The sequence below is a fragment of the Colletotrichum fioriniae genome (genome assembly GCF_027942845.1).
Source record: "Colletotrichum fioriniae strain IMI 355084 chromosome Unknown scaffold_14, whole genome shotgun sequence".
Classification (NCBI taxonomy): Eukaryota; Fungi; Ascomycota; class Sordariomycetes; order Glomerellales; family Glomerellaceae; genus Colletotrichum; species Colletotrichum fioriniae.
In genome coordinates this window covers 426,791-454,688 of record NW_027076850.1, presented here as the reverse complement: position 1 = coordinate 454,688, position 27,898 = coordinate 426,791, and the positions used below count along the sequence as shown (strand labels likewise).

General features: G+C 52.6%; 6 protein-coding genes across 6 annotated transcripts; 4 read left to right on the top strand and 2 right to left on the bottom strand.

Annotated features, from left to right (window-relative positions):
* Nucleotides 1-682: 682 nt before the first annotated feature.
* N0V96_010309 (uncharacterized protein) lies at nucleotides 683-2,577 on the top strand (the record flags this gene model as incomplete). The annotated part of the gene is made up of 4 exons (XM_053194665.2): nucleotides 683-887; nucleotides 951-1,512; nucleotides 1,590-2,154; nucleotides 2,317-2,577. 4 exons carry the CDS (start codon nucleotides 683-685, stop codon nucleotides 2,575-2,577), a joined length of 1,593 nt encoding a protein of 530 aa, XP_053047834.1.
* Nucleotides 2,578-4,401: 1,824 nt separating this feature from the next.
* N0V96_010308 (uncharacterized protein) lies at nucleotides 4,402-6,802 on the bottom strand (the record flags this gene model as incomplete). The annotated part of the gene is made up of 5 exons (XM_053194664.2): nucleotides 4,402-4,869; nucleotides 4,919-5,143; nucleotides 5,192-5,484; nucleotides 5,537-6,538; nucleotides 6,778-6,802. 5 exons carry the CDS (start codon nucleotides 6,800-6,802, stop codon nucleotides 4,402-4,404), a joined length of 2,013 nt encoding a protein of 670 aa, XP_053047833.2.
* Nucleotides 6,803-11,086: 4,284 nt separating this feature from the next.
* Nucleotides 11,087-13,138, top strand: N0V96_010307 (uncharacterized protein; the record flags this gene model as incomplete). The annotated part of the gene is made up of 6 exons (XM_053194662.1): nucleotides 11,087-11,129; nucleotides 11,204-11,439; nucleotides 11,503-11,868; nucleotides 11,937-12,194; nucleotides 12,252-12,414; nucleotides 12,468-13,138. 6 exons carry the CDS (start codon nucleotides 11,087-11,089, stop codon nucleotides 13,136-13,138), a joined length of 1,737 nt encoding a protein of 578 aa, XP_053047831.1.
* A 1,967-nt stretch (nucleotides 13,139-15,105) lies between these two features.
* Nucleotides 15,106-16,241, top strand: N0V96_010306 (uncharacterized protein; the record flags this gene model as incomplete). The annotated part of the gene is made up of 2 exons (XM_053194661.2): nucleotides 15,106-15,335; nucleotides 15,413-16,241. 2 exons carry the CDS (start codon nucleotides 15,106-15,108, stop codon nucleotides 16,239-16,241), a joined length of 1,059 nt encoding a protein of 352 aa, XP_053047830.2.
* A 3,653-nt stretch (nucleotides 16,242-19,894) lies between these two features.
* N0V96_010305 (uncharacterized protein) lies at nucleotides 19,895-22,407 on the bottom strand (the record flags this gene model as incomplete). The annotated part of the gene is made up of 3 exons (XM_053194660.2): nucleotides 19,895-20,580; nucleotides 20,635-22,345; nucleotides 22,405-22,407. 3 exons carry the CDS (start codon nucleotides 22,405-22,407, stop codon nucleotides 19,895-19,897), a joined length of 2,400 nt encoding a protein of 799 aa, XP_053047829.2.
* A 3,144-nt stretch (nucleotides 22,408-25,551) lies between these two features.
* On the top strand, nucleotides 25,552-27,678 carry N0V96_010304 (uncharacterized protein; the record flags this gene model as incomplete). The annotated part of the gene is made up of 2 exons (XM_065758902.1): nucleotides 25,552-27,347; nucleotides 27,399-27,678. The coding sequence occupies 2 exons, from the start codon at nucleotides 25,552-25,554 to the stop codon at nucleotides 27,676-27,678; spliced, it is 2,076 nt and encodes a 691-aa protein (XP_065612425.1).
* Nucleotides 27,679-27,898: the final 220 nt, after the last annotated feature.

Below are 27,898 nucleotides of genomic sequence, written 5' to 3'. Positions count from 1 at the left end.
CGTGCTGAGGTACCGGTCAGGAATCTAGCCAAGGAACCGGAAGTCGGGATGGAGTTTGTTGGTGTTGAGGCTGCCGCAAGCAGAGGCTGTAGTAGGGGACGGCAGATGGAGGAGAGACATGTCCCTCTTTATGATGTTGTCTTCTTTGAGCCCCAACCAACGCCAACGCCAGCTAGCGCGTGTGCATGCATCAAGACTCAAGACACTCAAGACTCTCTCTCTGTCGGAGCCTTTTCCCTCTCTTGCGCTCCTTCCTCGAATGGCTCGCTCTGCTACGGATACCTCAGGTTAGTACTCAAAAGTCGATGCCACCAACTCATCCCCAGAAGCGACCTGGACCACGACCGGGACCGGGACCCACCTAGGTCAAGCTGAGCTGCTCTGCCTTACACCATCGACCTAGAAGCTGGAGATTCCGTGTGGCGTTGTTTCCACACCTTACCTTCCTTACCTTACACTCACTTCCTTCCTTCTTTTTTATCCGCTGGATATCCTCGATCCACGGAGCCTCATCTCTTTTTTCCCTTCTTCAAGGTTCTCTTCAGCTACAACAATCCTTTTTTCCGGGACCTTCCCACCTTTACCTTCTTTACCCTTTCTTCTTCGGTATCTTATCGCTGGGTTTATTGTATCTCATTCAAGCCAAACAACTCCACAACGAGAGCATCGAAAGCTGCCCAAGATGAAGTCTGTAATATTCATCGCCTTCACCGCCGCTGGAGCGGCTGTGAGCTCCGTCACGGCTTTGTCCTTCCCTCGCGCCACTGAGGGCCAGGGATTCATTGCCATGCCGGTCAGACAGGTCAGGCCCGATTACAGTGACCTTGACAAGAGAGCGGCCATCGAGGTTACTCTCAAGAACCAGCAGTTCTACTACTCGACTGATAGTGAGTATTTTCCCGCCACCTCCTACTCATTTGAGCGGACTGACATGATAAAAAAAAAAATAGTCTCGATCGGCACTCCTGCCCAGCAGGTCACTGTCCTGCTCGATACCGGCTCCTCTGAGCTCTGGGTCAACCCGGACTGTGCCACCGCTCCTTCTGCCTCCCAGGCCAAGCAGTGTATCGCCGCTGGCCAGTACAACCCGGCCAAGAGTCGCACCCCGGCCGTTGGCCCCATTGGAGCTCGAAGACTCAACTACGGAGACAATTCGGACCCCAGCACTCAGACCAGCGCCGAGATCGCTTACTACGTTGACACCATTACTATGGGCGCTGGTGCCATCGTTAACCAGACCTTTGGCCTCGTCACCAAGAGCGATGGCATCGCCACCGGCATCATGGGCCTGGCTCCGGACCTCAAGGTTGGATTCGAGAAGGGCAAGCCCTACAGCCTGATCCTCAACACCTTGGCTGATCAAGACATCATCGGCAGCCGTGCCTTCTCGCTGGATCTCCGTCACTCTTCCTCTGACTCTGGCGCGCTCATCTACGGCGGTCTCGACAAGGGCAAGTTCATCGGAGAGCTTCTGAAGGTCCCCATGGTCGCTGGCATCAGAGGCGAGCCTCGGTAAGTGAAAGCCTTCTCACTCCTGCCTCATCAAGTGAAAATGCCACCGGACCCTTCAAACTAACTCACAGCTCCAGTCTCGCAGCTACCCTTTCCGCCGTGGGCATGACTCTTCCCAACCAGCCCGTCAAGTCTTACGACCTCGGTGCGGCTGACACGAACGTTATGCTTGATTCGGGCACTACCCTGACGCGCCTCCATCCTGCCCTCGCGCGTCCCATTCTCGCAGACCTCAAGGCAGTGAGCGACAGCACCGGATACTGGACCGCCGACTGTTCCCTCCGCACCCCGACCCTCGCCAACGGCGGCAGCGACTCCTACGTGACCTTCACCTTTGGCAAGAAGACCATCCGCGTGCCCCTCAGCGACTTCATCCTCGACATGGGCCCCAAGGACGGCCAGTGCTACGTCGGTCTCGTCATCACCACCGACCAGCAGATCCTCGGCGACAGCATGATGCAGGCCGGCTACTTCGTCTTCGACTGGGACAACCAGGCGATCCACATGGCCCAGGCCGCCGACTGCGGCAAGGAGGACATCATCGCCATCACCAACGGCGAGAACGCCGTCCCCAGCGGCCTCGTCGGACTCTGCAACGGACCCGCCACCCCGGACGGCAGCGTCGCGCCCGCGCCTGGTGCAGTGAGTTCTTCTTCGGCTCCTCTTTCTTCTACTACTGCTACTACCACTTCCCCGTGGCTTTTCCCCGACGCCCCGACTGGCTCGACCTACACAAACCCCCCAATCCCGAGTCCGAAGATTGTGACTCCCTCTGATTTCGTATTTATAACAACTTATCCTCAGTCATCCTCCTCCGCGACCGGTACCGCCTCGCCCGCTTCCTCCGCTGGTACTACCCCCACTACGGCCACCGGCGGCAGCGGTGGTGGTGGCTCCTCGACGACCACGGGCACGACGACTGCTGCCCCGACCGCGACCGATCCTTCCTCGTCGAGCTCCTCCGATTCTCACAATGCCGCCTCGTCCCTTTTGGGCAGTGACCAGGTATTCATGGGCTTGTTCATGAGCGTCTTGGCTATCCTGGCCACCGCGGCTGCGTTCTAAGTGCTGGCTTTGGAGATGATTTTGTGAACACAACAGGAAAAAAAGGCTAAGGATACGATACCCTTCTTTGTTCAGGTTTCGGGAAGCATGCATTCTTTGGGGAGTTTTCATTATCAACTTTGCATTCAAGGACGGCATGGACACTTTGGGGGAGGAGGAATTAATGGACGCCCTTCTCTTGTGTCAATCTGTCTTTTGTTGATGCAGACAAGACACACAGAGAGAGGTGCGATCTTTTCTCTGGCTAGCTGGCCATGAGCTTTTGAAAGAATGGTTCTTTACAAAGCTGGGGGTTTGGGCTGGATGTCTAGCTAGGACGGACGTTTACTGATGACCCGTTACGATACCAATGACGAAAACTTGAGGCCTCTTTTCTTCTCTACCAAAGAGAAGGACGAGGGGCCTGACTTTTCCAATTCGAAAAAGTTTCAAACTCGATTCCTTGCTCGTTCCCTCGTTCTCAATCATTCGTGCTATGTATGGTATCTATCCTGTGACCCTATGTGACATCGAACTTGAGAAGGGTAACACAAAAACGTATATATTTCATCACACCAGCCTCTATTTGTCTGTGTTCAGTCAAATTTTGTTGACGAGGGCCTTAAAACCCAGAGAGACAAGACTAGAAAAACCGGGCGTTGGCCGACGACTACCCAAATAGACTGCGTCGGGACTAACTCCGGGAAACGCCGTTGACCTCAGCATGACCCCCCCTATCCTTCACATCTACTCTGACGTAGTTTTGTCTCTAATGTTTCCTCTGTCTTGGAGTGTGATTGGAGTGTGTACTTACCCGAAATGAGCGTCACCGGTTCTAGACCACCACTTCCGAGGAGGTCCAGGTCCTCCCAGACCACATCCGGCCCTTCCTCGTTGCTTCATGCCGCCGTTCCGGGACCCGAAGATGCGGGAAAAGATAACAAGGAATACAATTTGAAGTAGCCACAACTTGAGAGGGGGGGCCGGAAGCAGGATACACCGTCCGTGGAATGTCTCACTCTTGGATGAGGTAGTACCAATGATGAAGGCTGTAGAGCCCCCCCACCTTCGTCCTTCTTACCTAGGTACCTAAATGCTCCTTCCTTCCCCTTTCCCACAAACTACCTTCTTCCATAAACAGTTGCAGAAAAAGGCGTTTCTGCGTGTCCAAAAGTGGTTCAACCCCGAACGCCCCCCAAATTCCCAAGATGCTGGCACGGTGGAAGGCCATATCATTCGTCAATCCCCGAGTCGAGACACGTGTCTCAATTCCGGGGGCCAGAGAGAGCTTAAACACCTGAAGCTTCACCTCGTCAGCCTCGCACGCAGCTCAAAGCTAAGGTAACCCACATCGAGATCCGTTGCGGAGTGCGTACTTGCTTTCGGCGAGGACGCCACGAATTTTGCAGACGGGCTTCAGGATCATGTCACGTCAAAATGGTGCACAGGATTGACTGTAAACTGAGGAAAATTTCCACTATGGACTAAGTAACTGAGCTATTTGCAAACGCTGGATGCCAAATGATTAAGACTGTCGAAGCAGCGAAACTGTTCCCAAGTCTTCCTTGAGTAAAAAGCAAATGTCTCCCTCTAATATCCGCCCAGCCTCGCCGTTGCTTGAAGCCTCGCGGGAAAACCATGAAGCAAGATTGAAGAAAGAAAAAAAAGAAAAAACGATCAAATCTCCACTCTCCATTCTCCCAAACGAACTCTAAGAAACCAGAAAGTTCTGCAAAAATCGCCGTGAATCAAGTGTTCGATGCTTCAGTATCATCGTCTTGGATGATAGAAAAGTGTAAAGTTGAAGAGAATATCTGGCCTGTCCGGACAAATTGCAACGAATGACTAGGCTCTGGTTCTGCGCTTCTTGGCAGCGCGAGTGAGAGGAGACTCGCTCTCGCTGTAGGTCTCGTCGCTGTCGGTGCCATCGCGCTTTCTGGTACGCGAACGCGTGATACGACTATTGGGAGCATCAGTCATTCCTGTAGGGTTCTTGGCTCCAGTCGAGGCGATGGTTGGATCAGCTGTATTCACGGCTCTGCCATCCGTGACAATCTTGGCCTTGGTCTCGAGCATGGTATCTTGGACAGCGACCGATTTGTTGAGGTTCGTAGTCAAGCAGGCACTGCAAGACTTCATCTCGATCTCATTGCTGTCACCGGGCTTCGGATAATCCCAGATGTATGATACAGGCGGGACGGTGCTCTTCATAATAGCATCATCTCGGCCTTGAGGGGTGAACCTTGGGTGCGTGAGGTCGATGTTTCTACAAGTCAGAGCGAAACGGCGCTTTCCCTTTGGATCGACCCTGTGCTATGGTAATGTTAGAACTTGTGCTCTCACTAATGTCAGACTCACTTACCAGATACTCCTCATGAATGCGGGAGCCATGCATGACCACGATGTCACCGTGGTACAGGGGGAACTTGAGAACCACCTTTCGGTACTCCTCATCCTCCTGCGTCTTCTTTCCCCTCTTCGCATTCTTCACACTCTTTGTCTTCTTTGCAAAGAACATGATAGCCGGGCTTCCCAAAGAAAGTGTAGCTACCGTAGGGCCCAAAGTGTCTTCGCCATCATCGTGAAACTACAAAAGTCAGCATCGAGTTCACAAAGTGTTCATGGAGATACTGACGCCGATCTTGTCTTTCTCCATATAGCCGATGGACAACAGCTCATTGAAGTTGGTGAACTCGGGAGTGATAGACGGATCTCGAGTCAGCCCTGTATGTTGCGCGTGATGGCCAACAGTTCCCAAGACTTCGTTCGTCATCTCAATCGATACTTCACCCGCCCACTCCATCCTCTTGAGGGCTCCAATGAATGCCTCGGGGGCCGCTGAAAATGGCTTGGAGTCCACCGCGACAACGAACTTGTAAGGGGCACCCCAATTTTGGAGGAAGTTTCTCGTCAGCTTCTCTGTGGGTACTGCAACAAGTTAGCGACGGGTTTTGTGGAAGAGATTTGAGTGAAGACTTACATCCGGGATGAACCACAGAGTTTCTGGACAGGTCAAAGGTGTCAACAGACTCGTTAGAGATCTGCCACATCTCATCAGGACCACCAGGCTGTCCATTCGTATTCTGGTTCGTGCGGATGATACTGACCGAGCCAATGATTCTGCTGGCGTCGTCGGAATCCGGAAGAAGATACTGCTCAATTGGAAGCCCATTGATCTCGGCATGGTGCTGCAGGATTCCTGCATCGTAGAGTCTAGACCCATGCATCCTCTTGACATGAGCCTCCTCTTGAAGTACATCCTGCAGAGGGAATGCAGCCGGCTTAGCCATCAAGACGAAGCTGCACACTGGGTTCTCATAAGCCCAGTGAGTCCAGTCAATTCGTCTCGAGCAGCCGTGGCACTGAGGACAGACAATGCCCTTACGCATCGCATTCTCAGTGCCGAGATGGCCTTTCATAGATGGAAGGTTCGGTTGAAGAGGCTGCTTGGGGAGTTGAAACGACGTTCTCTCTTGAAGGAAGCTCTCTGAGTATTCCAGATGAGCAACATCGACTCCAGCTGGGAATGTGAAGAACTTCTTGCACTTGCGGTTGAGACAGGTCCATCCGGCAGAGAAGACCGTCTTATAGTGCTGGTGGCAGTCAATGCACCAAGCAAGGGTTGCGGAGCAGTAAGAAGCAGCTTCAAGCCCCATGATGTCAGTTCCAGATGAGAATATGAACGACTCTTCGCAGTGGGCATTCAGACAGGTCCAGCCCTGGATGAAATACTGCTTGGACATCTTCAGACACTTGCCACAACTTTGGCGAACGTCACTGAACTCCTGAGGGTTGACAGTGTGTTGAACTTCAGCCTTTGCCTGCCACCAAGATGGTGTAGAACGGTCGATCTTCTCAAGTCGGATCTTGTGGCAGAAATGACCATTGGCTTCTTTCTCAGACCAAATGTCCGTGATGGTGAAGAACGCCATGACGTTGTACTTGTGCTCCGTGGCGATGGACAAGCCAGGGTAGTTCATATCTATTTGGAAATGAGTATGTTGTCCAGATATAGTGTTCCTGCGAAAAGGAATGACTTGCCTAAGATGACGCCAACGGGCATTGCTTTCATCATGGAAGCTTGTGCAGAGGACAGATTTCTCTCAAAGCCCTCCTTGACTCGAATCATGTTGCCATCAACGTCACGCTCTCTGCCACCACCGCTGCCACAGATCGTAATGATTAGCAATTAGTTAGCAAGGGAGATTGGGAATTACCTACAGCGTAGTGATGATGACCTCTGCATCCATGCGGTCTCGAATCGTAGGAAAGCCGCCAAGGAGAAATCCCACCATGGTCTTGTTGTTGGTGTGAGCACTGCTCTGGTGTGCCTTGTAGTAAGGCAGTGCATCACAAAGAGCCTGTCGGGTTGCGGCCCAAACGGGGGGTTTTCCAAAAGGCTCAGCCTTAAGCTTGTTGATGTCGGCCATCGTGCTTGCCGAGTACTTGAATTGCCGTGAATGGAGGGGGTTCTGCTATCGATCGTGAGGTATGCTTCACGTAGGTTGAAGAACGGTCGCAGTCCGAAAGTGAATTTAAAGACGGGCTTTGGATAAAGAAGGTCCGAACGGCACTCCTGGGTAGTTTGAAAGACGTCAGGTCCGAGCGGTGCTCCTCGGTAGTTGAAAGACGCCAGGTCCGAACGGCACGTCTCGTTAATTCGAAAGACCGAAGGTGCGAACGGCACTTCTAGGTAACTTGAAAGACTGAAGGTGCGAACGGGTAGAGGAAGTCGACTTCGTACGATGGAGGGGTTTGAGAAGATGTAAGAAGTATGAAGAATAGGAAGACCGTGTTTCACGATAGGGTTGCACTCAATTAAAGAGGCTGCACTCTCAAGGTAGATAGTGCGGTTGTGGGTAAGAGACGTGAGTATGTGTGAGGAAGAAGTCGAAGGTTGTTTGAAGTAGAAGTGGAAGAGTGTCTTAAGTTGACGTAGAGAGTGTCTAAAGTAGAAATGGAAGAGTGTCCTCAGTGGAAATGGAAGAGCTTCCGGGGTAGAAGGTGGTGGGTGTATAGAATAGAAGTCAGGGAGTATGTGTGGGAGAGAAGTGGAAGTGTGTATGTGGGAGAGAAGTGGAAATACGTGTGTAGGAGAAGTGGAAGTGTGTGTGTGGAAGAATCAGAAATGTGTGCGCAGGAGAAGCGGACGTGTGTGTGAGAGAAGTGAAGGTGTGTGAAAGAGAGAAGTGCGAATGCGGAAGAAAGCCCCTCTTAAATGACCTCCGGTGCGGGGGGAACGCTCAGGCAGCAGGAGTATATTATAAAGAAGGAACGAAGAAGGGACCGCAGGTTCGAAGGCAGGATCGCAGTGCGAACTGAAGAAGGAGCGAAGAAGGGACCGCAGATCTTAGCAGGATCGAAGTGCGAACTGGAGAAGGCACGGGCAAGGGACCGCAGTCCTTGGGGCAGGATCGCAGTGCGAGCTAAAGAAGGTATGGAGAAGGGACGACCGCAAGACTTAAGGCAGGATCGCAGTATTAGGAAGGAATGAAGAAGGGCTCGAAGGTTCGAAGGCAGTAGGAGAGTAATATAAGGAAAGAGCAGAGGGTGAGTGAAAAGTCTCAATTGCCTAAAAGGGTATCTAACCGAACACCAAGGAAGGACTGGCGGGCCCAATGATTGTGCGTGATTCACAATGGGAAAGAGCGAAGAACGTTGGCATTGTAGATTTGGAAGGTGCAAGTGATTCATTGCCCAAAACAAGTACTCTTCGCTTCAGGCATTTAGAGGAGACGGAAGAGACAGGGGCGACCGCGTGCTCATGCAAGGCAGATGAGGAGTGTTATGAGAGGTTCATCCAGCTGTCTCTTATCGTTTCTAGCAGATACTTGCAGGTTGTTTCAGCTCTCAATTCTCAAAGTTTGAGTCCCTTGTTGGGAGAGCGAGTTGAACCATCAGGTACATATTCAGTAAGTGTCAGTTCTGAGGTTAAAAGGAGAAATTCATAGAGTCAATTTAATTTCGGGCATCCGGTACATCTCATTGATAGGTATGGCATAAACATGCAATACCTAAATACTAGCTGGCATGGGAGAGGCTGGCTCAGCCATTAAGAGCAGCAAGATAAGGTATTCAGACGACCACTAGATATCTACTTTGGTCGGCCAAGAGCAACGCTTGACGGGGGTTTGTGGTCATTAGCTGAGTGTAAATGCAAGAAAACTGCTGACTGCAAAATTCCCTGAGTGATAGAAATCTTGCTCGCACAAGCTTTTCCCATTCTGTCATTTCCGGCAGGAATAGTAGCTTGCTGTAGGAATAAGAACCTGAGAAATACCATTTTGCCCTGCGGCCCTCTACTTCTCGACAAATAGAGACTGCCCCAAGGTAATTGATGGTGTCATGGAGCCAAAGACAGGTGGTTCCATACTCGAAGCGTAGGGATATATCGTCGAAGTGACTGGAGGAAGGGGGCTTGCAACGCCAGAGGTAAAAACCAAAGGTACAAGAATACAAGGCTTTCATTTCATGCATCTGGTTCCAGTAATACGAGGAAGGTGCGCAATTACCCTGGGAAATGTGTTTTACAGATACGATGAGTCGCGCAAAGTCAGAGGCCGGTTGCCAGATATCCCGGCGATAGGGCAGGCTGAGGCATCCAGTCTCCATCAAACCGGGCTCATCTACTTACATTTAACGTAGGTAGAATGGAGGGGAATGCAGTACGAATGTTGCTTCAGATGGGAAGAATGGATGGGTTGTGGCAAGAACTTCCCTCTTACCTATGTCACTTTCGCAAAATAGAAGGTAGCGCAGGCTTTGCCAGTAGACATAGGATAAGGTACATCTGGAAGATGGGAGCTCAAGTAATTTCTATCTGGGGCCGTCACTCTTCGAGTTTAGATTGCCTCATTGGAAAAAGTTAAGGTAGAGAGGCAACCTGTGGTGAAGACCACACATTCGAGGGTCATTGCAATCCGAGGGGGCTGCCATCATTTGAGCCGCCATTTAACAGCAATCAGGTGACGTGCATAGCAGCAGGTTCTCGTCAGCTTAAAGAGATGATCATATCACCGGAATATGTCATCATTTCCAGCGTGAAGTATAGTGGCTAAACAATGCTATCCCGCCACCGAGAAGAACGGCACACGTGGGTTGCCTACAGAAGTAAAGCCATCAGGCTAGGCTTTCATCACTCGGCGAAGCCCCGGCCAACAGCAGTGTTCTTGAAGCCAAACTCCGACTCAAATTCCAACTACTTGTGATGTGCCCCACTTTTGTCTTTGTGTGTGCAACTGTCGCTGAGGCCACCTTTCTTACATTCTGCATCGTGCGCTATTGTTTACCGGAGGATACTGTGAAGTGATCGGAGGATTCTTCTCAGAAACCCGAGACAGTGTTCCGCTCCGAGGTAACAGTAAACATGGGGGGATCATGGCCGTTGTCTGACGCGGAGGTCGGAGGGCAATAGAGGCCATGACCCACTCTGTGGGATTCGGTGGAGGTTGAGAATCCGGGGCGGGAGTGAGATTCCGCGCCGGAGATCTAGTGAATTGACTTCCGGGGTGCGACAGGGGCTTGCGGGCCCAAACGACCTGGCCAATCTGGTCGGCAAAGATGAGTGTCTGCTTTGTCATCGGAAGAATCTCGGTTGGTCGGAATGGTTTTTACCTTGGTAATTCGGTTCTCTGTTTGCTGACATAATGAAACGGGTGACACACCAAATACCAAATCACCAACCAAGGCACACAGGAGCCGGCTGGCCTCTAGCCCTTTGCAGCTGGTAAATCCACAGCCAGTGGCTGCTCGGCCAAATTCTGGGCCCTGGACCTCTTGGAATCGACGGGGGTCATGAGTAGCGAAGGTTTGGCGACGTGAAGCTCAGAGAATGGTTGAGCCAATCTAGCGACTGGGGTAAGGCATGGGCGCTACCACCATCGGCTGATGGCATCGGATCGTATCCAAGGTCAGCCACAGTTAACGTCCTAACAGTTGGAGGACTTGATGTTCATTATGGGATCTACACCAAATGACGCGGGCGGATACGCGGAATGACTCGACCTCCTGGAGAGCGCGGGAAGATACCGCACTATCTGCTGGCTCTGCCGAGGTGTGACAAGTACGTGGGGAGAAATGCGGAGAAGTGGGGGAAGCTATGCTTCTCCAAGTCTTGGTTCTTGCTCCTTCTGGCTGTGAGGAGAAGCAGACACGCAGAAGCACCAGGGACGATGAGACCAGGGGGGGCCCGTCACTGGGGGCACAGAGGCGCAACGCAATAGAGAGATCTAAACTCTGTTCCCGCCCCGGTCGGTCCCCTTCGCTGTCAGTTTTCTTTTCGAACCAAACCGCTTGCTCGGCAATTGAGCTTCAGCTATCCACCGAGCCTCGTGCGCAACTTGACATCATTCAAAAAGTCCGAACCTCCCCCGAACCTTTCTCTTTCTCAACGACGCTTCACATCTCTTTCAACGACGGAACTTCTTCGCGCGGCAAAGCTTCCAGGACACGATCTTGAACGCGTGAATACCAAGATTCTCACCCAACTTTCTCCTTATTTCCGCTTGTCTCTCCCAGTTCGCCGCTCAACATGGTCTTCACTTCGCCAAACTGGGTTCCCCAATTGCCCATCGGTAGGAAATTCCCCTCGGGCCCTCGGGCCTCGCCCAACATTCTGCTGCGACCAGTGCTCACTGGAACATCACAGATCCTCCGGATTCAATCACAATCCAAGAGTTCATGAGCAATGAGAGATACGGTCGCTATGCCCTCAAGGATTCCAGAAGCCCATACACCTGCGGCCTCACCGGCAAGTCATACTCGGCATCCGAGGTGAGGGAGCGAACAGACTTGTTGGCGAGAGGAATCTCCAAGAAGCTCGAGTTCGCACCAAACGAGGGTACTGAGTGGGAGAAGGTTGTCTGCCTCTTCTCTCTCAACACAGTGAGTAGCAATTGTGCCCAAGTCGCCCCGCATCTTTCTACGGGACTAAAAAGTAGTGCCTAGATCGATTACATCCCCTTCACCCATGCCATGCACCGTTTGTCCGGCATCGTCACTCCCGCTAGCGCCGCTTATTCAGCTCAAGAGTTGGAGCACCAACTGCGGTCGTCCAATTCGAAAGCTCTATTTACCTGCATTCCGTTGCTTGAAACTGCGCTCAAGGCCGCGAAGGGCGCCAACATCCCCGAGGACCGCATCTTTTTGCTGCCGGTACCGGGCGCCGATCAAAAAACACCCCATGTTACCATCGATGACTTGATCCAAGAGGGCAAGTCTCAGCCGGAGCTGGAACCCCTCAAGTGGGTCAAGGGACAGGGAGCACGCCAGGTTGCTTACCTGTGCTACTCTAGCGGTACCTCGGGTCTGCCTGTGAGTAGCTCTGGGTCTTAGAGGCCATCACAACGAATGCCGAGGCTCGTAGGCTGACTTGGCTGCAGAAAGCTGTTATGATCTCGCACAGGAACGTCATCGCGAACGTCTTGCAATTCACAACATACGAAACAGTCGCGAGGAGAAAGCTTGGCGTTAGGACACAAGCGACCCTCGGTCTTCTCCCCTTTAGTCACATTTACGGCCTGGTTGTCATTGCCCACTGCGGCACGTGGCGCGGCGACGGCATCATTGTCCTGCCCAAGTTTGAGCTGAAGCAGTTCCTCGAAGCCGTTCAGCGCTTCAAAATCAACTGCCTCCCCGTTGTAAGTTCCCATTGGCGGTATTGCAAGCATTGTATGTACATATTCTAACGCACGCAGGTCCCGCCAATCGTCATTCAAGTCATTCGCAACCAAGATCTCTGCAACAAATACGACCTTACCAATGTGCGCTGGGTATACACAGGTGCGGCGCCGCTTGGCGCGGAAACCGTGGAGGATCTCAAGAAGCAATACCCCAAGTGGCACGTGGGCCAAGGATACGGTAAGCTTTCTCTTGCACCATTTGCTAGGTCATGTTTATTAAAACAAATTCAGGCATGACCGAGACCAGCACTGTTGTCTGCACAACCTCCGAGGTCGACATCGACGTCGGATCATCGGGCTCTCTCGTTCCCGGTGCTCGCGGCAAGATTGTCGATCCTACGACAGGCGCCGAGATCACAGAGTACAACACCCCCGGCGAGCTCCTGGTGCAGTCGCCGTCCGTCGTGCTGGGCTACCTGCACAACGAAAAGGCCAACGCCGAGACGTTTGTATGGCACGACGACGGCCGCTGGATCAAGACGGGCGACGAAGTCCTCGTCCGCAAGTCCGCCGAGGGCAACGAGCACCTCGTCATTGTCGACCGCATCAAGGAGCTCATCAAGGTCAAGGGCCATCAGGTCGCGCCCGCCGAGCTCGAGGCCCACCTGCTCACCCACCCGGCCGTGTCCGACACGGCTGTCATCCAGGTGCCTGACGAGCGCGCCGGCGAGGTGCCCAAGGCCTACGTCGTCCGCGCCGCCGCCTATGCCTCCAAGCCCGAGGCCGAGGTATCGGCCGAGATTTGCAAGTACGTCGAGGAGCATAAGGCGCGGCACAAGTGGCTCAAGGGCGGCGTCGAGTTTGTCGACGTCATTCCCAAGAGCCCCAGCGGCAAGATTCTGCGCCGTCTGCTCCGCGACCGCGAAAAGGAGGCTAGAAGATCCAAGGGTGCCAAGCTTTGAGATATATGTACTTGTGCATGTATATATGAACTACGGGGAGTACGAGGTCTTGGGCTAGTGTTTAGAAGGGTTGGATTGATGTGATGCTGGGTATTAGATGATCGTTCGGGTGTGTGTGCGTTAATCGTTATGCCTACGAAATGCACGAAATGCTTATATTTAGCGTCTTCTGTACATCAGAATGCTGTTGTTTGGCTGAATACGAGTTCAGACAGGTCATTTCCGAAACGAGTGACGTCTGAGCCCCTGCTGTCGTCGTTGTGAAAGTCTAACGCGAAGTGAACAAGTGTCGAAAAAACATGTGTCAATTTTTGGGGGGGGGGCTTCCGTCTTGAGTTACTTGACTACGAACCCCCCGATTTCAAAAGCATGCCGTTCAACCTAATATTCCTCATTGTCTGCTGCACACTTTTGAAGAGGCAACCACCGATCACGCGTCCCTCGTACCTAGAAAGGCTGCCAGAGAGCCTAAAGTCAATGATCCTGACTTGCCAATTATTCATCGGCTATCCGTGATCCAATCCCCTCAAAGAGCCTCAATGCTTAGTCGCACTTAAGCATCTCTTAGCGCAACCAGGGATCCAAAACAACCTGCGGATACCAAGCCTCCCAACGTCGCAGAAACCCCATCAAACAGGCCCTCGCCTCTTATTAGTGGAACTGGCGACCTTGGAACTTTTGGAAATTTCCATGGAAGCATTTCAACCGTGGCAAAACAAAGATCATCAATTCGCTGTCACGCGCGGGAAGATCAGGGAAATAAAATCTGTAATTGTCAATTGATGGTCTCCTCCCGAGGGGGAGTTGTACCCCCGGACCGGGGTCTGAGGCGACAAGCCCGAGCGGGTGTGCCTTGCGGCTTCGCAGGGGTGGACCCAGGCGCCCGGGGTCGGTTTCGAGTTTCTGCTGCAAAGTGCAGGCCGGGACGACCAAGAACCTCAAACGCTCTGCGACACCTTGTTGTTGAACTTGGTGCCCTGGATGGCTCTGCTCCCGAGTCGGGAGACGCAGCGCCAAGCGAAACAGTCGTCGAGCCTCTCTCTGGCAATCCATCCCTTTTCATACTTCATACACACACTTTTTGGTTGCGTATGCCCAGAGAGGCGCTCTTTTTGGTGACAATTGTCCCGGACAACCTGGTTCCATGTCGAACTAACTGACCAGTCAAATTATTCCCCCTCCTTTCCGCCCCTGGCATGTCGAAGATCAAAAGTCACTCCCGTACTCTTTAGTCTTTGACTAATGACACTTTACGTCTACAGGCCAGAAGGGGGTGATCAGACCTAGACTGACTTGTCCCAACTCTCACACACAACCGAGTCCAGGCGAAACAGAGACAACACAAGCTTATCCCCTCCCTTCTTTTTCGTCTCTCCATTATTGAGATGGTTCGCTTCGCGGATGGCCTGTATGGCTCCCGCCAGCTGGACTCGCTGGTAGGCTAGGCGGACTGTTGGTACGTCCTTTTTCTTCCCCATGTTTAGTCTGAAGACGGGGGCCTTTCGCTTGAACCCATGCAGAGGAGCCAAAAAAGAGACGGGATAGAGCCAGTCACGATGCTGGCCAGTGCCAGAGCGAAGGCGAGGGAAAGGAGAGAGAGCCGTTGGTTGTCATTTCGGACGGTGAGACCGTGAGAGGAGAGAGAGCGAGGCTATTCGATACCCATAACCCTGGGATGGTCGATGCTCATGCAAGCAAACGGTTCCTTAAGATAAACCTAACCTGCCACCCCATCCTCCTTCCTTTTGGGTTTTCCTTCCTCTCTTTTTGATTTTCCTTCCCCGGGTTTCTGGGAAATTCCGAATCTTCGTTTCTTACCAAGAGTTTTCTTTCCAAGACCTTTTGATCTTCGTGGGAGAGCGACGCGCCGCAAGCTTGGCAGCTTTTTTTCCGCCTTCCTATAATTCTGTCCTCTAATACACAGTAGTCTTCTTTTTCCTTTCTCCTTCTCTTCGCTTTCGACCAGGATGTTGACCGTCCGCTCCCCCGTCGCCGCCCTCGCGGTGGTCCTCAGCTTGCTGAGCGTCGTCCACGGCGCGCCTCAGCCCCAGAACAGGAAAGGAAATGGAAACAGGGGCGGAAACGGAAACGGCCGCGCCAACAGGCAGACGGCGCAGCAGCAGGCCGCCGCAGTGCCTCAGGGCATCTCGCAGGCGACTGACGGGTCAATGATTCTGGACATGACCGCCAACGTCAAGTAAGTCCCGATTGCCTGACTACTGGTCTTTCTCTCATCCCCTTGTACGTACATGACTAACACCGTTGCCTTCACAGCGGCCTCGACCTCCGCTTCAAGATCAGCGGGCCAGCGGAACAATTCACAGCCGCCTCGGGCGTCCCCGGCGCCGCCGCTCAACCCGGCGCCCAAGGCACCCTCGGCCTCAACGTCCTCCTCCACGGCGACGGCGGCCAATCCTTCTTCGACATGCCCAACCAAGGCGTCCAGCAGAACCTCGCCGGCGTCGCCGTCCTCGCTCCGGACCCGAACCTCTTCTGGGGCGGCGGCCAGGGCCTCCAGCGCACCGACGGCGTAGCCCACTCCCAGGCCGTCAACGACCTCGTCCAGAAGACGCTGCCGCAGATGATGGCCTTCAACCAGTCCAACGTCTTCTTTACGGGCGTCTCGGGCGGGTCCCTGATGCTCTCCGGCTTCTTCATGCCCGCGCACATGCAGAACTTTGCCGGCAACGGCGTGCTGCTCAACTGCGGCGGCCTGCCCCCGCAAGTCGACGTCGTTGACGCCAAAGCCGTCGCGGGCACGAGGATCCACTTCCAGAGCACGCTGCAGGAGCTCTCCAACTTGCAGGAGGCGATCCCGGCGTCCGTGAAGGCGTACGAGAAGATTGCGACGGACTCAGGGTTGAGCACCGACCAGGTCAACGCCAAGCAGACGGTCAACAACTCGCCCAACGGCGGGCACTGCGCTTTCGACGAGCAGGGTTTCGTGTCGGGTATTCAGCTTGTTGCGAATAACTACGCGGCTATCATGCAGGGCGGTAACGGCGAGGTGCAAGGGATCGGTAACGTCTTGACTGGTGTTACGGGCAATGAGAACTTGCAGTTCACTGGGTCGAGCAGGATGAGGCGAAACATGATCGGTTGAGAAGGACTGACCTAGCTCAGGCGACCGGCTTGTGTGAAGCATGATGTTGATATCAGGCCCTCTCTGGAAAATTATATATTAAAAATGAGATTCAATTTCAGCTGTTAATTTGATATCTCGAGTGAGGAGACCCTTACTGTCACGTTGAACCTTGTCTGCAATGGGAACTAAGAGGAAAACAGACCCCTATTTCACCCAAGAACCGGACTCTCCGGCCTGGCAGAGCTAATCTTCTCCGTGACCCCTTCAACATGCTGACTACCCGGCACTGAAAGCTCCTGGGCAGCGACTTCGTTTGCAGTCATCTCAGACAACGGGTTCACATGTGAATTCGGGTACGATCCTTCGAGCTCCGTTCGACGCGGGATACAGTCCGAATGGAGTTGCGGCTTTTCGTATTCCCCCTGGCCGTAGCCACCGCCACGAGTACCAATGGCAATACCGGTCGCCATGGATTCCTCTTTGTCAAGCACTCGATGCCTTCGTCGTCTGAGAAACCAGAGCGCGCCGAGCAAGAGCATAATGGCCGTGATAACGCCAATGACCGCCCTGCTATCCATGCCGAGTTGCCTGGTATCGGCCCTGTCATCCCGCTTAATTAACATCATCATCGTATTAGTATGGCTTTTCCAACCAACATACCTGAGTCTCCCGTCCCGGGTGTCTTTCCAGTTTCTGTTGAAGACGACGACGGCCCGCCGCCGCCTGTCTCACTGCTGTCCGTCGATTTGAGCTCCGTCGCCGTGATCGTCTGGAGGCCTCCCGCCACTAGGTTGCCATAAAAGTCTGTAAGGGGTCCCCAGTGCGCGCGGGTGACGACAGTCAATTTCGAAGGTGCGTACGTCCAGTCCGAAGGTTTACTGCTGCAGTAGTCTAGATACTCTTTGAACTTCGGCTCGACGCGTTCAGATATGTACGCTGCGGAATCCTCCACGGTGACACGTAAGCAATTAATACAATCTTCGTACTCTGTCTGAAAGTGCGCATCCTTGTGGCAGATCAATGGCTGTTTGCCGACTGCCTGGATGTATATGTAGAGGGCATCTGAGACGCAGTGGTGGTCAGTCGTTGGCGGCAATTCCCCTCCGAGAGATCGAGAAACTTGGTAAAAGAAATGCGTACTTAAACGTTTCATGCATGGCTCCGATGGGCTCGTCATGAAAAACGCCCTGCCCACATAGGTCACCATCGACGGTACTGGCGTAGGGGGGTACATGGAAGGAACCCCACTCGTCGATGTGATTATCGAAGCTGACATCTTCAGTCGAGTAGAAGTATTCGATTAAATCAGATCATTGGCGTTTCTTTTCTTTTGAGTTTTGTACGTTATGAGGGTTCCTCCCCCGCAAGAAGGAGCGTCAGACATGAAAGACGCTGACAGCGTCCAGGTACGCCGGGCATGCAGCTGACTTTATACGACTTCGAACGCCACACCATGTCATAGTAATCGGTTCCGCTTCAGAGATGTTTGCCCTTGGCAACGGGTATGAGCCGCTCAACGGGAGTCCGTGATCTCCGGTGTGGCCAGTCCGTAAGCATGATTCCGCAGGCCGAATGGGATGGTGCAAGAGTGTGTGATGGATGGTAAGCGCCCAATGAGAGCGAGCCGTCATGCAGTGTCACTCGACAAGACTGTGTTTCGTAGTGATGGCTGTACGATAGCTCGTCTTACGTGGCGTCTGGGTCACTCTGCTCATTTACCCGTGGAAAGGTACAAAGCGATCATAATATGGAGGGAATCTGGACCGGCTGATGATTTTGGTCGACTTACATCGATGTTTGCTGGACTTTTGAGGACAACAGGGGTAGCTGCGATGTGTATGGGACGAAGACTAACCATGGCTGGAAAGGGTGGCGCTACGTTCATCACTTCTCCTCATGCTGCCCGGTATGCTGCTTCCCTCTATACCTCGTTGTACTGTCCCTCGTCCTTGCTTCGACTGGCTGTGCGTACTCACACTGTTCAATCACGTCTCTCTGGCATCTCTGCCACGTGACGACTGTGCGGGACCAACATCTCTTGTGCAGCAATTTCGTTCGCGCTCATCTCCGGTAATGGATCTGGGTATGACCCCTCGAGTTCTATCGCGGGCTTGGGAGGTAGACTGTCGGAGTGAAGCTGGGCCTTGGTGTACTCGTCATTTGCTTCGCTCGGTTCATCAGTAGCTGGCTGGTTGGCCCTCCGTCTCCGGCGTCTGAGAAACCAGAAACCAATGATGAGAGCAATGACGGCGACACAACCAATGACTAGACCGGCTATCCATGCTCTATTGGGGGCTGGGGTCGATTCTTATCCTTTGGTTAACGTTGAGGTTTTCTACCAAGACGGCTCAAGCGGTTACGAACCTGTCAAGGCTGTTTCAGTTGGTATTGCGATTTGCGACGAAGTGAACGGAGAAGTCATCGAGGTGGCTGAAGCGTAGGTTATAGGGCCCATTGTTGTCGTTGTCAGAGTCACCAACTCAACGTCGCCGTTAAGGTCTGTGACAGTAACGGCGTACGTGACCGTCTGGATCGGGTTGCAGAGGTCCAGATATTGTTGGAATTCGGGCCCAAGTACCTCAAAACTGGTCGAGTTTTTGCTATTAACTCCAATACAAACCTGGCAATCTATGAGGTCTTGCGCAAATGGTGAGGCGATGTTGCACAGGGAAGGGTCTTTCCCGACTCCTTGCGCCTCGACATAGGCATTGTCTGGGTACAAATATCGTCAGTTGTGTGGCGGACATCGGCGAGGGTCTAGGAAAGGAACTCACTACATGGCGAGAAACACACAGCTGGAATGCTGGTCATGGTTTCGAATGTTGATTAACGAGGGTTGTATGGAAGCGACTGGAGTCCGGAATCGATGATGATGCCTGGACGATTTGCGGCGGTTCTACAATAGGATCTGGCGCCTAATAATCGTCGAAAGAGATTGTATCGATACTTTCTCCGTGAGCTGTGATCAGTTCCGTTGTGAATTCTGTTTCTGTTTTGCCGGGAGCTTCCTGTCAAATTGTCAGCTGGGGGGTTGATCGATAATAACGCACTCATGGTTACGCTCTTCCCGAGCGGAGAAAAGGCACTCTGCAGTTGCTTACCTTCTTGGCAAGCCTTTCCAGCTGCTCTTTTAGGATTTCAATAATACTGGCATGCCAATCGTTTCAAGCCATTGACCTCATAAGTTTACTCAACAAATCAGGCTGTAGACCAGGATAGAACAGGGCCGGGCAGGGCAAATGCTGTGAAACCCAAAGGCAGCATCGCACTGGTTATAGCTCTCGGATGGCGATCGGCTTGGTCGGTCCGGTCTCCATTGGGTTTCTTCATCTTCTCGTAGCTAGTTCCCAAAGGATATCATTGGCAACGAGCCATGTTCTGGACGCGCTCCTCGTTATTCCGCAGCCTGCTTAATGTGGCGTGGTAGCTACCACCTCGTGACTGACTTGGTAGAATCAAGATCAGGCTGCACTAGTATAGATAGTCGAGTAGCCCACGGTGTCATCAAATGCCTTTCAAAGTTTCTTGCAATTAACTTATTCATGGGCGATCTCTATGGCAGTATCTATCCTCCAAGGTAACATTCCACAAGCTGCTGTAACGGGGACATCGTCCGCTGCCTGATCCAAACTCCACAATCAATCAACCACCTCAAACGCACAGCCATTTGTTCAACCAAAACAGTGAAGCTGACCGTTTTTGTGACAATGATCATAGACCTTTGTAGTCCATTCGGCATCATACTGTTGCTGGTTACCGTCCCGTTTCTTCGTCATGCCCTCATGCATGAGAATCATCTCTCCAACTCGAGCTCTAGACAACATCACGCACAGACGCTTTGGGTCGTCGAGGAAGCCAGCACTTCTCGTCCTAACCGTGTCAACGAACACAAAGTCTGCCTCGTGTCCTTGAGCAGAGTCCACAGTGCGGGCCTCGAGAGCATTGAACCGTAGCTCCACGTCCATCCTTCCCCGGAAGTGAGGCGGGAGAGTCTTGATGAACTGTTTATAACGGATCAAAGCAGCCTTGTACGGCGTGATAATCAGGATTCGTCCAGGTTGGTCAGGCTTGTCAACCTGTTTGAATTCTGAGTGTCTAAGCAGTTCGTAACAGCGCTGCTTGATAAAATTCTCGTGGACCTGATTGTAGAAGCTCGACCGGTCTTTCATCTCCTTGGAGTACCGTAGGTTGAGCAGGATTCGAGGTACAGTACATTCTTGGCCCCTGGTGAATTGCCCGAGCCATTTTTGCATGTGGCGTACGGGGTCGGAGAAACGCTCAGCTTCGGGGATTCCTGAAGTCAATTGCCCATCATAGAACAACTCTGACGCCAATACTTGGAGGTCTCCGTACATTCCTGGAAGTCGTTAGCAGTGTGTTAGTTATACGAACAATAGATTACAGTACTTACGGTGGCTGATGAGAAGTTTGCTCTTCAGGGCCCCGGCAAGATCCGCTCTTTCCATGGTGCTTATCATGAGCTGCTTTGCATAGATGTTCTCCTTCTCCATACCCTTGCCGCCCTCAACGAAGGGTCTGGTTTGTCGGGTATCTCCTGTGAGAATGAACGCACAGGGCGAATACAGTGCGATTGGGATGAGGGTTGTGAGTTCTCTGGCATGAGCAGCTTCATCAAGGAACACAATGTCTGGATGAAAGTTTTTGCTCAGGTAACCAGACGCGCCAACAGGAGTTGTGGCGATGAAATCGGCGTCTCCAACAACTGAGAGATAGAGTCTGCCTACACGATTCTTGAGCTCTCTTGCTGTCTTTTTGGTCTTGACTGCACCGTTCTCGAGCTTTTCCAGAATCTTCGTCAATGACTTGTATCTGGTTCTGTCGGCGTCGTACCTCTTCCACGCAACTTCGTCCAGGGATGGAGCTCGATCGCCACGGGCTTCGGTGATAGAACGAGTACCATTCGGTAGACCGATAGAAGCACGAGCTTGTCTGAGAAATCCGGCAGTGAAGTCAGGCTCGCCATCATCACTTGCCGAGGGTGTTGGGTGAAGCTTTGCACTGTTTCGCATCTCGCGAGCACAACCTCGAACCCTAATCACTGACTTGTTGATGCCGGCTTTCTTCAAAGTTGAGTACACTCTGTCTGCTGCGTCATCGCAGGGGTAATTGACGTCGAGAAGATACAGTATTTTGACCGGCTTGCGTTTCTTCTTCCCGTCATCGCGCACAATATTACGAGACTGAGAAACAGCCATAGCAGAGATGAAGGCGTTCAACGCCGTCTTTCCAGCACCAGGACAACCGAGAATGATCGCGAGTCCCGCCGGAATCCGACGAAGTTGCTCATAGACATTCTTGTGATCTGCGTTGAGTCGGCTGTAGACCGACTGCAGGTACGCATTGGAATGGCTAGCAGGGTTGTCCATATGCGGGATCTTGTCGAACATGTTGACGTAGAAACTTGGCTCTTTCCGGAAATCCAGCAAGTACTCGAAGGTTCCAATGGTGTTTTCCGACAGTTCGTTTCCCTCTTTCTTCGGCTGAGTCAAGATGCTCAACGCTGTCAATTCAGCTTCATACGTCACAGGATTCTGATCGATTCGAAGGCTGATCTCAGTAGCATTTTGCAAGCTGAGGGGCGTTGGTCCGAAGCCAAAATTCAGATCTTGCTTCACAGCGACCGAGAAGAGCGGGTGATACTGCTGCTTCGTGATAGGGTCGGCAACGTAGTCCATGGTAACATTGAATGCTGCCAGCAAACTGTACTGGTACATCTCCGGGATGATCTCGTATGGGTTGGGAATGCGCTGCGCGGAGAGACTTCCAGGGTTGTACTTTTTGCCCTTGCAAACAAAATCTCGCTTGAATGAGATGTTGCACATGTCGCCCTCATCAGGGAAATGGCGTTCCGTTGTCGATGGCAATTCGGCAAGCACAATCCACTTCTTCTGTAGATCCGACTCGATGAGTGAATAAGGCCCCGGTACAGGAGCAATCACCCAGGCGTATCTAGTCTCAGGCGCTTCGTTGAACCTCTTAATGGCAGAGGCCTCGTTCGCCATCTCTATGATGGTTCCTTCGCGATGGACGCGAGCGAACTCGTCGGCGCTATTGAACGAGTGAACCATTCGGCGGCCACAATCTCTGTTGGAGAGCTTCAGCTAGTGGAATTAGTTCCGTGGAGGCAAAGACGGGTATGGAATCGAGAGAGAAGACCTACCATAGTCTGTGGCGCGGGGGATGTATGACTGTCTTTCGCTGTGAGGGACGCGTGAACATCGTCGATAGGCCCGTAGCCAACATTCCACGTCGCGAAGAGCATCTGTATTTCGTCAGCGGGAGTTCGTTAATGGCAACACAAGGACTGGAATAACTTACCTTGGTATGTTGTCTCGAGGAAAGCGCGATGGCGTACGTTTTGAACGTCGCCAAGCTGACAACCCAAGGATGCTAAAAAGACCGCTGCAGGTGCTAGGTGTCGGATTGAAAACTGCGCTCACGTAGACGAACAGTCCTTGTATTTTGTGTACAAGACGGAAGGATCTGGATGAGTGGCAGAAAGGAAGCTGCAGGCCGTGATGTGTTGGCAGTCGAAGGATTGTCGCGAGTATTGAACAAGGTGAGAAGTTGAAATACTCGACCAGAATAGACTGTGGGCAGGTTTTTGGTAGATGTCGTCAACCTGACGGGAGTGATGGAAAAAAGAGAAGGAAAGTAGGAGGAGTTTTCTTCGGCGAGGGAAAGGCAGGAAGGGAGGTGCCAACCTTTTCCAAGAAGGCAGCAGCGACCTATCTTAAGTGGAAGTTGAGGTTGGGCCCACCTTCTGTGAGTGAATCAGCGGTGATTCACCTCCGCTGGATAACATTGCGCTTCACAAGAGGATTGCAGATATTCGGGCAGAATAGATGAAGGAATACACCGGCAAGGGCAGCGTTCCTCACCTAGAAGAATCGGGGAATGGGATAGCTCAATGAGTTTTCGGGAGGACAACGTATTTGGGCCCTGTGCACACGACAGGACGAATGGGCAGATACATTTTTCTTGAGGATGAGACACCGTTCATTCGATTCAAGGGTGCTTGACGAAGACTCTGGTTCTGTACACAATAAACAGAGCTGGGCGAGAAAGTCCAGATACTGGTCAATATAAGCCGCAATAATCAAGACGACGAAGGAAACTGATCACTGACATCTGCTTGAAAACCGAGTCAAATTAACTGCAAATATAATAAGTTCAAGTAGACACCATCACTAGAATGTTGGACGACCTGTTACTGTATACTGTAACTCTTCGGAATGAATTGCTGTCAACATATCGAAATATACTGGCTGCCTGTCAAAGTACGGATTTTCAGAGAGTGACCATTCAAATCATGAGCAAGATACGCAAGCAAGATATAAGATATTGCCTCGCGGATTACTCGTTCCTCCCGTTGCTTGGAACTACCTAGATTGAAGTGAGGAAGGTGATAGATATTGAAAATCACTTTAGATGTATGATAATTGCAGGATACTGATGAGGAGCTTTACCATCGTGCCTCGAGTACTGCTTAAAGCATACTAAAGTCTACTAAGTGGTCCTCGTAAGTGGTACGAATGTGCGGCTAAGTGATTTGCTCATTCATCGCCTGGTCGATTATGTCGTGTTGTTAAAGTCGGACGTGTGGAGGTATGTGGGGGTTTCCGAGGTTGGTAATTTCGACATCGGTACCTTGCCTCGGTGAAGCAAACTCCGGGCTGGTCACTAGCTGGATCTGAACCACCTCAAGCCATCGTCACTTTGAAAGAGAGAATAATTTTTTGAATATAAGTTAGCTGTAGAGATATCGAATGCCAAGCGTGTCTTGATTCTTCCGACGGTTGTTCATCCGAGTTGAGCACCATGATTGCCCTTGTCATATCGTAGGCATCTCATCGTCGGCGGAAAGTAACCGCTGGACCGGGTCTCGTGGGCTAAAATAGCCCAAGACCTTGTCGCAGAATTAGCACCAATTCGAGCATGCAGGATCGGGATCCGCCACGACAGGGGCTGAATAGACACCAGGAGCAGGTCCCTGGAATATTTTCCCCAGTGCCCAGGCAGAGGAGCAAGTTCAGCCGGGGCGCAAGGGTGATGCTGTCAGTTGCTGGAACGTAAACGCAGCACGCCGAACTGCGGCACGAGCTTGGAAGTTATGCCGTCCAATGCCGCATGGGCAAGATGGCTGTTTCCCTTACTATGCAGCCCAAGGTAGCTTTGGAAAAAGAGCATTGAAGGATGAAACCAGTCAACGTCAGACACCCGACCCGACGTCAATGTGAGCGAAATTGTGTGCGGACTCTGGCGCCGGCACGTCGGTTTGACGGATTGAGATCATCTCCGCTGGCAGTCCTTGCCGACCTGAAAGTTCCTGAAAGTTCCTAACGGTGATGGAGATCTACCCCACCAGCTAAGGGCATCTTTCCATTCCTTACAAGTTACGACCCAGCAAACAGGGGCAGAGGCACGAGATGGCCGCCCCCCCATCGCTGGCCGCGGGAATAGATAGGGACCAATGGACGGCGGTGGCGGCGAAACGGCGCGAATGATGGAGCGTTCCCATTCTTGTCCAGGCAAATGGGCCCAGCTTGTCGGGCGGTCGCTGCTAACTTTCGAGTTCAAAGTTCCCTGCGACCAAGACACGGAGACACCAAGGGTCGTGGAGAAGCCGTGTGGCGGGGCAGTGAAGCTTTATGAGAATACGATTGGTCTGTTTCGGCCAAAGCGCCGGGACTGCGGGGCCAAATTTCGATAGCGAGCGACCTGCACGTGGGCGCAATTTTGGCCAAGTTCCGGTATTTCCACACGATGTCAACCACCCAATGTAAGCGCTCCAGAAGTCTCCCATACCTTTATCCGACTGAGCCACAGTCGAGCCAAAGTACTCCCTTAATCTGCAAGTAAACGTGGAGGCGGGAGGCAACCCAGTCCAACCTTTCCTTGATCCACAGACTGAGGTGCAGCCCACTCCAACTCTCTTCCCCCCCGTACTCCCGTACTCTCCTATGCCCGCTTGCTGAGTGCACCTGCTTCTGGGTGAGGCTGAACTACCAGTACACCGGCCTAATTAATCCAACTGCCCCCATTACAGTGCTGACTTCAACTGCACTTCATCCGCTTCCTCTCTCGTGGGCTCATCGCCATCGCGGCGACTGCTCGTCCACACGCAACGCCGCCTCAACAAAACGTACCATCTGGACTGCCTTGATCATCAACTCGCCGGCGGCGCAACCCCTATAGCCCGCCTTCTCACTTCGCACCCGCCACTGTCGTCGTCATCCGAGCGTCTCAGGTCTCTTTTGGAGGAGGTTCATGTGGTGCAGCGAGTGCTGACGCGTGGTTGCCGAAAATGGCTCCTCCAGCAGCCTCGTCTGAGGGTATTACCGCCCAATCAGACCTTGGCGAATCTGACGACAGTTCATCCTTTTTAAAACGCTCAATTGATATGGACCGACTGAAGCCAAAACGGGAGATGTTATCCCTCACCAACCGCGCGACACTGGAGCACCGCTCATTATCAGGGGGAGGGGTCGCTGGAGTCGTTATTGGTGTCATTATCGCCGTCTTCCTCGTCGGTGTCTGCGCCTACCCATTTATCGTACGGAGGAGAAGAGCTAGGAAACATGAATTGCCCGAACGTCTCGACACGGAAACGGCTTTCGTCCCCGGGCCTATGGGTCCTCCTGGACAGGCGCCGGCGCCCGGACCCGGACCCGGAGTCAACAGCCGTCTTTCTTCAAAAGATTCCCTTGGGAACAAGGCCGACACCTTGAGAGGTACAGAGAGACAGTCTACCAAGGATACCACCTTATCATCTCACAACGGCAATGACCGCCCTCCCAGCGATGAACTGAGCAGCCAGCACAAGCGCGGCTTCACCGGCGACAGCACTCATCCACCCAGTGTCACGACGAGACGCGGCACAACCGAGTACTCTTTTGGACATGCGCCTACATGGAATAGCGAGTCGTCCTATCCATGGACCCCCGTGGGTGTCGAGCTGGTTGCTACTCGAGCCGACGGCATGGACTATACCGAAGCCAATCATGGACACAGCGCGACCTACTACAGCCCAACCATTCCTTCAGAAGCCTTTGGCATGGTCACGCCGCCTCCGACCGACGAGCCTCAAAGTCGCGCACCGCTCCCTAGACGGTCGAGCTCTCGAGGGAGCTCATTCAAACTCAACCTGGCGAGTATGATACGTCGCATGAGCACTAAGGACTCCGCAACCGTCCGCTCAAAGGGCCACCCTTCACAACCCTCGCAGCCCGTTCTTAGCGAAACACTATCAGACTCTCCCACCGAGTTTACTGGTCCGTCGTTTGGAACCGCTCAGCTGGATTCGCCTATCCACCTACCTGTCAGTCCCATGTCAGAGCCGGAGGATTCTAGCCACGCTTCGGATTTGGAAAAGAAGAGAGCAGTCAAGCCGACCGAATCCCCTCCTGTTCTTCCTCCAGCTGTACCTGCTCCTGGGACTGTCAATCCAATGGACATCATGGCACCGTCCAACCCGACAGAGCATAAGTGGAACACGAACCAGCAGCTATTCAACATCGCGCACCCGCCCCCTAAGCCGCCTGTCGAGACTACGAAGCCAGCGCCAGAACCGCCGCAAGCATCACAAGCTCTTACACCACAATCACCGGAACAGTCATACGAACAGCAGGAGCAGTATATCCTGCAGCAACAGCAGCAACAGGAACTTCTTCGTCAGCAACAAGAAGCAAACGGACCACCAAAGTTATATGAGAACGGACAATCTCAGACGATTAACTGGAACCTCACAAATGGTGGCCATGCGAACGGCGCCATTCCAGATGTACAGATGAACGATGTTACACAATTACCCGATCCCACCCACCTCATGCCAGATCAACATAATCAACATAACCAACACTACCTCGATGGCGAGATGACCGACCCATCTGATCACTCACCGCCGGTAGCTGGGCAAGCTAGCTCCGGCCCGTCTTACCAAAGCACGCCAAACACTCAAATCGACAGCAGTCCATCTCCTCGATCCGACGGCAGCTCGGATATCCGCAATAGCACGTCGCCGTATCCAGGAATGCAGCCTTCTCCTCGGACGTTCATTTGTGACGAATGTGGCAGATTTTTCGATCAGGTCCATAAGCTGAAGTAAGTTCAGATTCGTAGATGTTGCATCGCACACGATACTGACAGATCTAGTCACCACAAACGGTACCATGAGAGGCCTCATGAATGTGCCCATCCGAACTGCGGAAAGAGGTTCGGTACTAAGACACATCTGGATCGTCACATCAACGACAAGCACAAGAAGACGAAGAAGTTTCATTGCACCGTCAGCACCTGCCCCTATTCCAAGGCGGGAGGCAAATCATTCCCTAGAAAGGACAACTGGAGACGGCACATGATGAATATCCATCAAGTCACGCCAATGGGTGACCCAGAACCCGACATTGTCGACGAGAATATGGGAGGAACATAGGGGTGGAATGCGCATAAGCGTTTTTTACACGCAAACACAACGCCACCGATTCATGGGGCAAAGGGGCAATATCGCCCCATAGACGAGGTAACGCTTGGGAAGTGGTCTATCGAAATGACAGACAAGTGACTTGCAAGCGATGACCGCCCTTGCTCTCTATGAGCAGGTTGCAGGATTGTGGGTGAGTTAGAGGGAACGACTGCTTAAATAAGGCACCCTC